Below are 14781 nucleotides of genomic sequence, written 5' to 3' on the forward strand. Positions count from 1 at the left end.
AGACACACTCTACAAACCAGTATCTGTTTTATTCAACACTATTTTACTGTACAAAAAAAAAAGAAAAAAAAGGAAGGTTTCCACAAGCTGGGGGATTATGGGTAACGTAGTCTAGGAGACAGAGGACAGAGGAGGGAAGGGATTCTGTTTGCTGACCACCAGCTTCTGGTGCTGGTGGGAGATGTAGCCTTTAATGTGACCCTGAAAAGAGAAGAAGAGCTCAGCGTCCGGCCACCTCTAACCCCAGTGTGTCCAGGTGTGTGTGTCCTCACCATGTAAATGAGGTTGGCCAGGAGGCACTGCACCTCATCGAGGTCGACGTCCTCCACCTGCATCATCCTCAGAGCCACGAGGAAGGCGTCCAGAGGCAGCTGGTGAGTCTTCAGCAGCAGATACCTGCAGACGCAAAGACGTCAGAAATAACACAATTATTCAAACCCAAAAATGAGTCAAAACAGGAGCTAAACCATAATTTACGGCCAAATTATTCTGGGACAGTAAAGACCAAGAGGTTTTATAACCAGGACCAGATTTAGTTCTCCAACCAGAAACCACAAACTGGTACTTTCACACCATAAAAGGAAAACTTGGGGGGGATGGGTAAATATGAGGCACCAGGATGCAGTTAAAATAACTGAGATCAAACAATTATAAAATTATATTAAATATTTTCAACATCTGGGGCCATAAATCATATCTGCAACCTGGTTAAATGTGCATGAGACAAAAAACTAAACCAAACGTTTTAACACCAAAGACAAAACAGCCAAAACTTCACTATAGTCACATTTATTGTGAGAAGACTGGTCCAAAACTTGTTTAAAACTGATTAAAATAAACAGTGAAAAATCTTTTTGGTTCTAAATGGACCAAAAAAGCTCATGTTCATCTCAGGCCGGATGATGGAGAGAAGCGTCAGGGTGGTCGCCACAGCAATGGTCTAAAAGAACTCACACTTTCTTGAAGAGGTTCCTGTAGGTGATGATCTTCAGCTTCTCCAGGATGAGGAAGATGCCACAGCGGATGAAGAAGGTCTCGTGTTTGGACAGGGCCTCGTTCAGCAGCAGCAGGTTCCCTTCACTGATAAACACACCCTGAGTTACCCCAGATCATGACGTCACTTCCTGTTTTACAGCCCCACCCCTCTGCTTACCTCACAGCTTTGGTGACATCAGCAAACTGCATGAGGTCGTACTTTCTGAGGAGCTGATGAGTCGGCATGTGACCCTGAAAAACCAACAACAAGCTAAGATTAGACATCTGATCCACAGCAGATCCACACTTCAATCAATGGACTCAGGGAAAGCCAGATGCTAGCTTCAGCCCTGGGTTTTCTTTTAGGAGATAATTTACATTTTCTACTGTGTTCCAGGTGAATTTACTCTGAGACTCTGGGGTAATTTCACGTCTCAGCTTTCTGTAAAGACCAAGATTAAACATACAGGCCTTGTAGTTGTGAAAATATACATTTGTTTTGGGGATGTCATTTCAGACAAGAGGCAGCAAACAGGCCTTGTCAATAAAAGGTTAACATGGTCTAAACCAGGACTTTCCTACTTCCAGCTTCAAATCGAGCTGGAGAGGCAGAGACAAGGTGATGAAACCTGGGTGAAGCTGCAGCTAGCTTTAGGCTCAGCTCTCTTCACTTTACCCAGCAGCTAGCTTCAAGCTCAGCTCCCTTCACTTTACCCAGCAGCTAGCTTCAAGCTCAGCTCCCTTCACTTTACCCAGCAGCTAGCTTCACGCTCAGCTCCCTTCACTTTACCCAGCAGCTAGCGTCACGCTCAGCTCTCTTCACTTTACCCAGCAGCTAGCTTCAGGCTCAGCTCCCTTCAGTTCACTTTACCCAGCAGCTAGCTTCAAGCTCAGCTCCCTTCACTTTACCCAGCAGCTAGCTTCACGCTCAGCTCCCTTCACTTTACCCAGCAGGTAGCTTCAGGCTCAGCTCCCTTCACTTTACCCAGCAGCTAGCTTCACGCTTAGCTCTCTTCTTTACCCAGCAGCTAGCTTAACGCTTAGCTCCCTTCACCTTACCCAGCAGCTAGCTTAAAGCTTAGCTCCCTTCACTTTACCCAGCAGTTAGCTTCACGCTTAGCTCTCTTCACTTTACCCAGCAGCTAGCTTCAGTCTCAGCTCCCTTCACTTCACTTTACCCAGCAGCTAGCTTCACGCTTAGCTCTCTTCACTTTACCCAGCAGCTAGCTTCATGCTCAGCTCTCTTCACTTTACCCAGCAGCTAGCTTCACGCTCAGCTCCCTTCACTTTACCCAGCAGCTAGCTTCATGCTCAGCTCTCTTCACTTTACCCAGCAGCTAGCTTCAGGCTCAGCTCCCTTCACTTCACTTTACCCAGCAGCTAGCTTCATGCTCAGCTCTCTTCACTTTACCCAACAGCAGCAAGCTTCACGCTTAACTCTCTGCACTTTACCCAGCAGCTAGCTTCAGGCTCAGCTCCCTTCACTTTACCAAGCAGCTAGCTTCACGCTTAGCTCTCTTCACTTTACCCAACAGCTAGCTTAACGCTCAGCTCCCTTCACTTTACCCAGCAGCTAGCTTCAGGCTCAGCTCCCTTCACTTTACCCAGCAGCTAGCTTCAGGCTCAGCTCCCTTCACGTCACTTTACCCAGCAGCTAGCTTCATGCTCAGCTCTCTTCACTTTACCCAGCAGCTAGCTTCACGCTTAGCTCTCTTCACTTTACCCAGCAGCTAGCTTCACACTTAGCTCCCTTCACTTTACCCAGCAGCTAGCTTCACGCTCAGCTCCCTTCACTTTACCCAGCAGCTAGCTTCATGCTCAGCTCTCTGCACTTTACCCAGCAGCTAGCTTCAGGCTCAGCTCCCTTCACTTCACTTTACCCAGCAGCTAGCTTCACGCTCAGCTCTCTTCACTTTACCCAGCAGCTAGCTTCACGCTTAGCTCTCTTCACTTTACCCAGCAGCTAGCTTCATGTTCAGCTCTCTTCACTTTACCCAGCAGCTAGCTTCACCCTTAGCTCTCTTCACTTAACCAAGCAGCTAGCTTCAGGCTCAGCTCCCTTCACTTTACCCAGCAGCTAGCTTAACGCTTAGCTCCCTTCACTTTACCCAGCAGCTAGCTTCAGGCTCAGCTCCCTTCACTTTACCCAGCAGCTAGCTTCAGGCTCAGCTCCCTTCACTTTACCCAGCAGCTAGCTTCACGCTTAGCTCTCTTCACTTTACCCAGCAGCTAGCTTCAGGCTCAGCTCCCTTCACTTTACCCAGCAGCTAGCTTCACGCTTAGCTCTCTTCACTTTACCCAGCAGCTAGCTTAACGCTTAGCTCCCTTCACCTTACCCAGCAGCTAGCTTAACGCTTAGCTCCCTTCACTTTACCCAGCAGTTAGCTTCACGCTTAGCTCTCTTCACTTTACCCAGCAGCTAGCTTCAGTCTCAGCTCCCTTCATTTCACTTTACCCAGCAGCTCCCTTCACGCTTAGCTCTCTTCACTTTACCCAGCAGCTAGCTTCACACTTAGCTCCCTTCACTTTACCCAGCAGCTAGCTTCACGCTCAGCTCCCTTCACTTTACCCAGCAGCTAGCTTCATGCTCAGCTCTCTTCACTTTACCCAGCAGCTAGCTTCAGGCTCAGCTCCCTTCACTTCACTTTACCCAGCAGCTAGCTTCACGCTCAGCTCTCTTCACTTTACCCAGCAGCTAGCTTCACGCTTAACTCTCTGCACTTTACCCAGCAGCTAGCTTCACGCTTAGCTCTCTTCACTTTACCCAGCAGCTAGCTTAACGCTTAGCTCCCTTCACCTTACCCAGCAGCTAGCTTAACGCTTAGCTCCCTTCACTTTACCCAGCAGTTAGCTTCACGCTTAGCTCTCTTCACTTTACCCAGCAGCTAGCTTCAGTCTCAGCTCCCTTCATTTCACTTTACCCAGCAGCTAGCTTCACGCTTAGCTCTCTTCACTTTACCCAGCAGCTAGCTTCACACTTAGCTCCCTTCACTTTACCCAGCAGCTAGCTTCACGCTCAGCTCCCTTCACTTTACCCAGCAGCTAGCTTCATGCTCAGCTCTCTTCACTTTACCCAGCAGCTAGCTTCAGGCTCAGCTCCCTTCACTTCACTTTACCCAGCAGCTAGCTTCACGCTCAGCTCTCTTCACTTTACCCAGCAGCTAGCTTCACGCTTAACTCTCTGCACTTTACCCAACAGCTAGCTTAACGCTTAGCTCCCTTCACTTTACCCAGCAGCTAGCTTCAGGCTCAGCTCCCTTCACTTTACCCAGCAGCTAGCTTCAGTCTCAGCTCCCTTCACTTCACTTTACCCAGCAGCTAGCTTCATGCTCAGCTCTCTTCACTTTACCCAGCAGCTAGCTTCACACTTAGCTCCCTTCACTTTACCCAGCAGCTAGCTTCACGCTCACCTCCCTTCACTTTACCCAGCAGCTAGCTTCATGCTCAGCTCTCTTCACTTTACCCAGCAGCTAGCTTCAGGCTCAGCTCCCTTCACTTCACTTTACCCAGCAGCTAGCTTCACGCTCAGCTCTCTTCACTTTACCCAGCAGCTAGCTTCACGCTTAACTCTCTGCACTTTACCCAACAGCTAGCTTAACGCTTAGCTCCTTTCACTTTACCCAGCAGCTAGCTTCAGGCTCAGCTCCCTTCACTTTACCCAGCAGCTAGCTTCAGGCTCAGCTCCCTTCACTTCACTTTACCCAGCAGCTAGCTTCATGCTCAGCTCTCTTCACTTTACCCAGCAGCTAGCTTCACGCTTAGCTCTCTTCACTTTACCCAGCAGCTAGCTTCACACTTAGCTCCCTTCACTTTACCCAGCAGCTAGCTTCACGCTCAGCTCCCTTCACTTTACCCAGCAGCTAGCTTCATGCTCAGCTCTCTGCACTTTACCCAGCAGCTAGCTTCAGGCTCAGCTCCCTTCACTTCACTTTACCCAGCAGCTAGCTTCACGCTTAGCTCCCTTCACTTTACCCAGCAGCTAGCTTCAGGCTCAGCTCTCTTCACTTTACCTAGCAGCTAGCTTCACGCTTAGCTCTCTTCACTTTACCCAGCAGCTAGCTTCAGGCTCAGCTCCCTTCACTTTACCCAGCAGCTAGCTTCACGCTTAGCTCTCTTCACTTTACCCAACAGCTAGCTTAACGCTTAGCTCCCTTCACTTTACCCAGCAGCTAGCTTAACGCTTAGCTCCCTTCACTTTACCCAGCAGCTAGCTTCAGGCTCAGCTCCCTTCACTTTACCCAGCAGCTAGCTTCAGGCTCAGCTCCCTTCACTTTACCCAGCAGCTAGCTTCACGCTTAGCTCTCTTCACTTTACCCAACAGCTAGCTTAACGCTTAGCTCCCTTCACTTTACCCAGCAGCTAGCTTAACGCTTAGCTCCCTTCACTTTACCCAGCAGCTAGCTTCAGGCTCAGCTCCCTTCACTTTACCCAGCAGCTAGCTTCAGGCTCAGCTCCCTTCACTTTACCCAGCAGCTAACTTCACGCTTAGCTCCCTTCAGTTTACCCAGCAGCTAGCTTCAGGCTCAGCTCCCTTCACTTTACCCAGCAGCTAGCTTCAGGCTCAGCTCCTTTCACTTTACCCAGCAGCTAGCTTCAGGCTCAGCTCCCTTCACTTCACTTTACCCAGCAGCTAGCTTCAGGCTCAGCTCCCTTCACTTCACTTTACCCAGCAGCTAGCTTCACGCTCAGCTCTCTTCACTTTACCCAGCAGCTAGCTTCACGCTTAACTCTCTGCACTTTACCCAACAGCTAGCTTAACGCTTAGCTCCCTTCACTTTACCCAGCAGCTAGCTTCAGGCTCAGCTCCCTTCACTTTACCCAGCAGCTAGCTTCAGTCTCAGCTCCCTTCACTTCACTTTACCCAGCAGCTAGCTTCATGCTCAGCTCTCTTCACTTTACCCAGCAGCTAGCTTCACACTTAGCTCCCTTCACTTTACCCAGCAGCTAGCTTCACGCTCAGCTCCCTTCACTTTACCCAGCAGCTAGCTTCATGCTCAGCTCTCTTCACTTTACCCAGCAGCTAGCTTCAGGCTCAGCTCCCTTCACTTCACTTTACCCAGCAGCTAGCTTCACGCTCAGCTCTCTTCACTTTACCCAGCAGCTAGCTTCACGCTTAACTCTCTGCACTTTACCCAACAGCTAGCTTAACGCTTAGCTCCCTTCACTTTACCCAGCAGCTAGCTTCAGGCTCAGCTCCCTTCACTTTACCCAGCAGCTAGCTTCAGGCTCAGCTCCCTTCACTTCACTTTACCCAGCAGCTAGCTTCATGCTCAGCTCTCTTCACTTTACCCAGCAGCTAGCTTCACGCTTAGCTCTCTTCACTTTACCCAGCAGCTAGCTTCACACTTAGCTCCCTTCACTTTACCCAGCAGCTAGCTTCACGCTCAGCTCCCTTCACTTTACCCAGCAGCTAGCTTCATGCTCAGCTCTCTTCACTTTACCCAGCAGCTAGCTTCAGGCTCAGCTCCCTTCACTTCACTTTACCCAGCAGCTAGCTTCACGCTTAGCTCCCTTCACTTTACCCAGCAGCTAGCTTCAGGCTCAGCTCTCTTCACTTTACCTAGCAGCTAGCTTCACGCTTAGCTCTCTTCACTTTACCCAGCAGCTAGCTTCAGGCTCAGCTCCCTTCACTTTACCCAGCAGCTAGCTTCACGCTTAGCTCTCTTCACTTTACCCAACAGCTAGCTTAACGCTTAGCTCCCTTCACTTTACCCAGCAGCTAGCTTAACGCTTAGCTCCCTTCACTTTACCCAGCAGCTAGCTTCAGGCTCAGCTCCCTTCACTTTACCCAGCAGCTAGCTTCAGGCTCAGCTCCCTTCACTTTACCCAGCAGCTAGCTTCACGCTTAGCTCTCTTCACTTTACCCAACAGCTAGCTTAACGCTTAGCTCCCTTCACTTTACCCAGCAGCTAGCTTAACGCTTAGCTCCCTTCACTTTACCCAGCAGCTAGCTTCAGGCTCAGCTCCCTTCACTTTACCCAGCAGCTAGCTTCAGGCTCAGCTCCCTTCACTTTACCCAGCAGCTAACTTCACGCTTAGCTCCCTTCAGTTTACCCAGCAGCTAGCTTCAGGCTCAGCTCCCTTCACTTTACCCAGCAGCTAGCTTCAGGCTCAGCTCCTTTCACTTTACCCAGCAGCTAGCTTCAGGCTCAGCTCCCTTCACTTCACTTTACCCAGCAGCTAGCTTCATGCTCAGCTCTCTTCACTTTACCCAGCAGCTAGCTTCATGCTTAGCTCTCTTCACTTTACCCAGCAGCTAGCTTCACACTTAGCTCCCTTCACTTTACCCAGCAGCTAACTTCACGCTCAGCTCCCTTCACTTTACCCAGCAGCTAGCTTCATGCTCAGCTCTCTTCACTTTACCCAGCAGCTAGCTTCAGGCTCAGCTCCCTTCACTTCACTTTACCCAGCAGCTAGCTTCACGCTCAGCTCCCTTCACTTTACCCAACAGCTAGCTTAACGCTTAGCTCCCTTCACTTTACCCAGCAGCTAGCTTAACGCTTAGCTCCCTTCACTTTACCCAGCAGCTAGCTTCACGCTTAGCTCTCTTCACTTTACCCAACAGCTAGCTTAACGCTTAGCTCCCTTCACTTTACCCAGCAGCTAGCTTAACGCTTAGCTCCCTTCACTTTACCCAGCAGCTAGCTTCACGCTTAGCTCTCTTCACTTTACCCAACAGCTAGCTTAACGCTTAGCTCCCTTCACTTTACCCAGCAGCTAGCTTAACGCTTAGCTCCCTTCACTTTACCAAGCAGCTAGCTTCAGGCTCAGCTCCCTTCACTTTACCCAGCAGCTAGCTTCAGGCTCAGCTCCCTTCACTTTACCTACTATTTTAGCTGTGTGGTGTTCATAACTAAAGCTGGTAGCTAAACATTTACCATTAAACAGCAGCAACTTCCTCTGCTCCAACGTTCCCCCTTCCCTCCCTACAGCTCTGACTGCTGCATTGTGTTTCCAGGTCTTACAAGAAAAACAAGCAACCAGGAGTGTTACATTCACGTTTCCCGATCTTCAGGGTTACTGCCTGATTGTAGACTGCTGACACAGAATTAGGAGGACTTTATAAAGGAAGCAGGATGAGCCCAACCAAATAAGTAACTTTACTCCAGAAAACAAGTGACTGATGATATTTTCTAAGAGACTTTACAGAAAAACAAGGCCTAAGTGGCTTGAAAGTGTGGCAACACTGACCCTGCGCTCTCTCCTCTCCAGAGGCCTGTACTACGAAGCTGGATTTTCTCTTATTGGGGTAACTGGGTTAACTCTGGGTTTTCTGTACTCTGACGCTGGTTCACTTCTTACCAAGCTGTATGACCGCAGCAACAGATGCTGAACGGCTAACCTGCTCCAGAGAGGTTATGTTCTGGATAAGAGATCAGTGAGTAGAAAAGCTCCTCCTCCTGACCAATCAGATCTCATGAAAAATGGCCTGCTCATTTTTAGAAGATCCCGTTGACGTTGGTGCATGGATAGTGAGAGGAGCACTTAGGAGAGAAAGAGTGTTTAGGGACAGATCCAACCAGTTGGACTTTCCTGATGACATACTGTAACAAAGGTACAGATTTTAAACAAATGGGCTGAGATACATGGCAGCTGTTGGAGCCGATGGTAGCAAACGTGACCCATCGTAGTCGGGCGCTTACTGCCCCGCAGACAGTGTTCATCGCAGATGAACTGTGCTCCTTTCATCCATACAACAGATACAGTAATAAGACCTTGTCACTGACTGCTCTGAATTATGCTTTTATATTTGTTCTTTACTTGCTTTCAAATCATTTTAGCTCCACTAGGGTTGCTTCTGACATGGAGGTTAATAATAGTGATAATTCTTTTTCACATATAAGTACAGAAGCATTTTGTTATAGAACAAACAACTATCTGTGCATTCATGGTGGAGGAATTGATATTCCAACATATAACGCGCTCACATGGGATCCTTTAAAGAACTGGGAAATATGACGTAATGAAAGCATTCCCAGAATTGTACAACTTATCCAGATCCTGAGTGTCTGGGTAAGTCAACCAGGTAACGGAGAGAGATCCGGGGCATGTTAATCACGCTTCGTAGTGTAGGCCTCTGGTCTTAAAGGGGCTCTTTAACGCAGCGATGTAAACACCACCATCTCTCTACACAATGACACAAAACTCTTGCAACCTGTAAGTTTTTCTTTTTTAAATCATACTAGCGACGGCCTTATTTTACTGGATCTAATAAGATATGACAGCTGGTTTAAACCTGTTTGGTTCTGCTGGATCAAATGTGAAGTATAAATTTGTTTAGCTAAACCTGATCTGGACATAAAGACAAACTCTTGCCAGATATGATGAAGAAGTTGTTTAGGTGACTTTATTAAGTCTAATCCACATCTGAACTTATTTTATCAAATGTTTTCAAGACTTACATCCATCTGATCCCTTTCTCAAAACCTGAACCAGTGTAAAGTCATTCTGTTTATATTAATCAGGGAACTGGTGTCCACTCATACTACTGAACCTAAACATGAATTTAACCCACTATAAACTGGTTATAATCATGATTAACCCTGGATTAAATCCACTTCGCTCCCTGTGACTGGATCCAGTTTAATGATCTAACTGGATGTAATGTGGCCGTGAACCGCGCTCCTGCAAACAGATTTTCTGTAACCCGGTGTCAGCGTGTCTAATCTGACGTTCTGGAACCAGCTTTAAATCCCGGACTCGGTGACTTTCTGACCAGCAGCATCTTGACTGGCAGCAGGTAAATGAGGATCATCCTCTTGTTCTTCTGGCTGGACGGGTGGCAGTGGTGGAAGGCGTAGGACAGGAACTCCTCGGCTGCAGAGACCAGGTTAACGTCAGCGTTAGAGAACCACCAGCAGGTTTAATCCTGATTACTGGTGGGGACGGCAGCAGCTCACCTGGCTTGAAGTCGCTGTCGAACATGGCTTTGCGCCCCACGTAGTATTTGTAGGTGACTTTCTGAGCAGGACTGTAGTCGTTCTTCAGGTTGGAGCTGTCGATGGCTCTGATCAGAGGTTTGCACAGGTGCAGCTTATTGATCTGGAACACACACACACACATAACGGCCAATAATCAATGACTTCAGTCACCGGTTAACTAAAGGATTCCTCGTTACTAACGGAGCTCAGACCTTGAAGTAGATCTTGAAGAGCTGGTTGCTCAGAAACATCATCCCCCACTTCTTGGAGTCCTCGATGCTGGCTCGGCTGCACGAGTCGGAGAGGAAATGTCAACGCTGGCGTCAGAGTGTGTGTGTGTGTGTGTGTTAGAGGAAGAGGAGGGTGTACTGACTTGTCGCTGGCGCAAACTCTGAAGCAGCTCATCAGCTGCTCCGCAGCCTTCTCCAGCATCTCACCCGGCTGGCCTTTACCCTTCTTCTGCAGCTGCTGCTCCGCCTGCACACACACACACACACACACAAACACACACATGCACACACCAACACACACCAACACACGCATGCATCTGACTTTCCTGGTGTTCACACACTCGGCCGGAGGCCACCTTCATCTGTTAAACTGCTTTTCGTTTAAACTCATTTATTCTTCAAACATATTTACATGAAATATTTTCAGTTTTTGTTTCTACACATTTTTAATAAATTTAATTGTTTTTTAAACATTAATAAAAATATCTGTAATATACAATTTTTAAATATCAAAATAAATATTTACGAAATAGTTTTTTGTTTGAAATATTCAAATAAAATATTTCCGATTTTAATGGTTTTTAAATATATTTACAATAATAAAAATAAATGTTTTATTAAATAATTAAAAGTAATCATGTCTGTAAAAAACTATTTTCCAGTGTGAATTTCTATGTTTTTATACTTGGTATATATAATTATTAATATTTATACATATAAAAATTTCTGTATAAATGAACAAATAAAAAAACATTTGTCTGTTTCTGGAAAATTTGTATTTTATCTTTTATTATTTTCACAAATTCCCATAAATAAAATGTTTTTTATGTCGCAAAGATAAGCGTGAAGGTATTTATCAGCTCAGAGTAGAAGGACTAGAAATGAAAACTTATGTGACTTTAGATGAAAACAAGAGTACAAAGTTTCTCACGTTGTTGGCGAATATCCGAAGATCCAGAGTGACAGCGAACATGACGGGCAGGGCCCTGAAAGCACAGACCAGCATCAGCAACGGTGCGTTCACGTGCAGCGTGTTCATGAGAACGTCAGCTCAAACTGAACTCACCAGTTCTCCTCTTTATGGGACTGGAAGGCCCTCAGGAAGGACGTGAGGAGTCAAGGATCCGTCATTACAGGTCATCATTTATTATTGACTGATGGTGTATTTTACTAATCACATAAAGGATATTGAACGACCAGCGTCTGGAACTTGTAGGCTTCAATGAAGTCGTGATTGGCCACCGCGTACGTACACCTGTAACACACGCAGGTGTGTTCCCATCAACTCTGAGGACTTGACCATCGATAATCAATAATCAGTAAAGAAAGAACCGGGATGTCCCACCTCAGATGAGCAGCGACCATCTCGTCATATGGCGGCTCCAGAACCTGCTGGCACTTCTCTTCCGGACTGGCCAGCTGGAAAACAAACAGAGATGAGGCCGTGTCCTAGCAACAAGGACGATGTACAGGAGTGGGCGGGGCCTAACCTGGAGGCGGGGGTTGGCGACATGAGGGTGTTTGAAGGAGAGCAGCTCTGCGCAGAAAGAACCCTCACGATTGTCAATGGCCTCGTAGATCTGCAGGAGAAAGAAGTCGCTGATTTCAGTCGTGTTAAGTAAAAACCAAAACAACTGAAGGAGGGGTCATAGAGGCCTGAGGAGGGTTCAGAAAGGCCTGAGGAGGGGTCATAGAGGTCTGAGGAGGGGTCATAGAGGCCAGAGGAGGGGTCATAGAGGCCTGAGGAGGGGTCATAGAGGCCTGAGGAGGGTTCAGAGAGGCCTGAGGAGGGGTCATAGAGGCCTGAGGAGGGGTCATAGAGGCCTGAGGAGGGTTCAGAGAGGCCTGAGGAGGGGTCATAGAGGTCTGAGGAGGGTTCAGAGGTCTGAAGAGGGGTCAGAGAGACCTGAGGAGGGGTCAGAGAGGCCTGAGGAGGGGTCAGAGAGGCCTGAGGAGGGGTCATAGAGGCCTGAAGAGGGGTCAGAGAGGCCTGAAGAGGGGTCAGAGAGGCCTGAGGAGGGGTCAGAGAGGCCTGAAGAGGGGTCATAGAGGCCTGAGGAGGGGTCAGAGAGGCCTGAGGAGGGGTCAGAGAGGCCTGAGGAGGGGTCATAGAGGCCTGAAGAGGGGTCAGAGAGGCCTGAGGAGGGGTCAGAGAGGCCTGAAGAGGGGTCAGAGAGGCCTGAGGAGGGGTCAGAGAGGCCTGAAGAGGGGTCAGAGAGGCCTGAGGAGGGGTCAGAGAGGCCTGAAGAGGGGTCTGAGAGATCTGAGGAGGGGTCAGAGAGGCCTGAGGAGGGGTCAGAGAGGCCTGAGGAGGGGTCATAGAGGCCTGAAGAGGGGTCAGAGAGGCCTGAGGAGGGGTCAGAGAGGCCTGAAGAGGGGTCAGAGAGGCCTGAGGAGGGGTCAGAGAGGTCTGAAGAGGGGTCAGAGAGGCCTGAGGAGGGGTCAGAGAGGCCTGAGGAGGAGTCAGAGAGGCCTGAGGAGGGGTCAGAGAGGCCTGAAGAGGGGTCTGAGAGATCTAAGGAGTTTGAGGTCACCTGCTGCAGGTACTGGTTGATGGAGATGTGAGCCATGGTGGCTGGATGATTCAGCAGCTGTTTATACCTGTAAACAAAGACAAACACTTTATTTTCTCTGTTTTTAGTCTCTTTTAGAAAACCTGCCAGCAGGTTGTGTTCAAGGAGTCTGTTGCCATGGTAACAAACCCTGGGGCTTGCCTTACCTCTTCTCTTTTTCTGGAACAGAAAACCCAGAGTTTACCTCAGTCTAGAGCTAACAAACACATTTTCCAGCTTTCTGGAATGTTCTTTGTGTTTATTTGTTTCTGCAGCTTGTTGTCTCCTCCACCTGTAGCAGCTGTCAGACATGGGTTGTCATAGCAACGTGAGACTTAGATGCTCAATTTATACACAATGAGGAGGGATGATTTTCAGACCTGTAATAACTGCTCTTTCATTCCTGATCAGCATCTCATCAATAGTAGTTTGCACCGTGTACATACAATGACGTCACAGTAAGTTTGCTGCAGTAGCTTGTTTTTTTTTTGTTTTTGTAGATGGGACCTTGTTTTACATCGCTGGACATGCAGAACATGTTAAAGTACCAGCAGTAGAAACAGCCCCTGAATTTTTACTTTGTACATCAGCCAGTGTGGAAGAAAAGTGTCCAATCATGGTCTAAAACAACCTGCCTTATCTTTTTGAAGGATGTTTTTATCCTTCAGTTTCCTCCATGTGTGTTTCTCTCCAGTAGGACTAAACTTAAATAAAAGTCTGACTATATTTTATACAAATTTTATCCTCGTGGTCCAGTTTGAGGTTAAACATCCAGCCGGTGGACCAGTAGATTTCCGCCTTCAGCAGTTTTCCTGATGCTTCTCTCCCCTCAGCAGCAGCCATGTTCCCCCCGAACTCCTCTACGTCTCCCTCGCACGCTTTAAAGAGAACCTCGTGCACCAACGAGGACAAATAATGGTCACGTTTTGTGTCAGCGGTTGCCATGGAGACTTCGGGTATCGGAGCTCCATCGGTGATGGATTTTTTGGTGGTTCCCAACTCTGGGAACAGCTGATCTGCAGCCGGAAACTCAGTAACTTCTTTTTATACTCAGAGTTATTAAAGCTCCTTTCTGAAACAGACCCCACTTTTATTTTGAAATAAACATTAAATACTTTTTTAAAAACCGTGTGCAGTTTGAATTTATTGTTTATTTGGATAATAAAGTATTCACGTCTGTGTGGAGTTCAGGGAGTAAAGAAATGTGCCCTAGCTGGGATTAAATACGTCCTCTGTGCTTTACATGCTGCTTCAAATTCCTGTTTCTAGACTTTAAACTGTAAAAACATTAATATACAAACAACCAACGTAAACACGGGCAGCTACACACCTTTAATCTAAAGATTTCACCATAAAGAATCAGTCCACCGTCTGTCCATTCAGCCGCCGAGACGGAACGTTTTCACTGACGAACAACACAACAACTTCCGGGTCGGCATCATTAAACTTCCGGTTAACGTTACGATTTTGAAATCAGTCGGCTCCATAAAAGCACTCCATTTACTTCTTTTACATCCATATTTTATTATTTTAACCAGAAAGAAGGGTACGTTAACACAAAGAAGCAGATAAAACATCACGTCCAACACGTAAACAGCCTTTTATATTTGTTGTACAGTCACATGAAATAAATGTCAATTTAAATTTTATTTATAGCACATTTACTGCAACTTCCAAGTGCTGTACAATGAAACAACAAAACAATAAAAACAGTTAAACAATACATAATAAAACCGTAATAAAAATGTACACAAAAAGTTGTGTTTTAAAGGCAGCAGGTTTTTACATTTTAATATTTCTTAATTAAAACCAGAAAATGTCTGAGAGAAGACTGTTCCACTAAGAGCAGCATATATAGCAAATAAGACAGGGAAAAAAGGTGATTTCCTTCATATTTCATTGAAACCTGGACAGTATAACCTTCTCATATATATATATATATAGAGAGAGAGAGAGAGAGAGAGAGAGAGAGAGAGGGAGAGAGAGAGAGTAAAGTTTATGGTAGGCTGAATGTTTGTGGGTCCTGTCTTCAGTTATGTTATTTTTCGGTTATATTCGACTGTGTTGATGACCGCAGTGGATCTTCCCGTATCTGCTGGTAAA

The 14781-nt window shown here is 47.1% G+C and overlaps 2 protein-coding genes across 3 annotated transcripts in view; one reads left to right on the plus strand and one right to left on the minus strand.

The window, feature by feature from the left end:
* LOC121635255 (NLR family CARD domain-containing protein 3-like) overlaps positions 1-14781 on the plus strand; it is a 1000352-nt gene that overhangs the window by 874488 nt on the left and 111083 nt on the right. The window lies entirely within an intron of this gene.
* On the minus strand, positions 15-14101 carry pcid2 (PCI domain containing 2). Of its 2 annotated transcripts, XM_041978420.1 has the most exons (15): positions 14009-14101; positions 12661-12727; positions 11617-11706; positions 11472-11545; positions 11316-11381; positions 11193-11234; positions 11058-11112; positions 10270-10373; positions 10109-10184; positions 9876-10017; positions 9692-9792; positions 1154-1227; positions 955-1080; positions 273-396; positions 15-201 (listed from the first exon to the last, which is right to left on the minus strand). In XM_041978420.1, the coding sequence occupies exons 2-15, from the start codon at positions 12694-12696 to the stop codon at positions 112-114; spliced, it is 1200 nt and encodes a 399-aa protein (XP_041834354.1). In that variant the 5' UTR covers positions 12697-12727; positions 14009-14101; the 3' UTR covers positions 15-111. The 2 variants fall into 2 exon arrangements, with proteins under 2 accessions (XP_041834354.1, XP_041834353.1); XM_041978419.1 differs by lacking the exons at positions 12661-12727; positions 14009-14101 and adding an exon at positions 11878-12126 and having other exon boundaries at positions 11617-11752.

The sequence above is a fragment of the Melanotaenia boesemani genome, chromosome 24 (assembly GCF_017639745.1).
Source record: "Melanotaenia boesemani isolate fMelBoe1 chromosome 24, fMelBoe1.pri, whole genome shotgun sequence".
Taxonomy (NCBI): Eukaryota; Metazoa; Chordata; class Actinopteri; order Atheriniformes; family Melanotaeniidae; genus Melanotaenia; species Melanotaenia boesemani.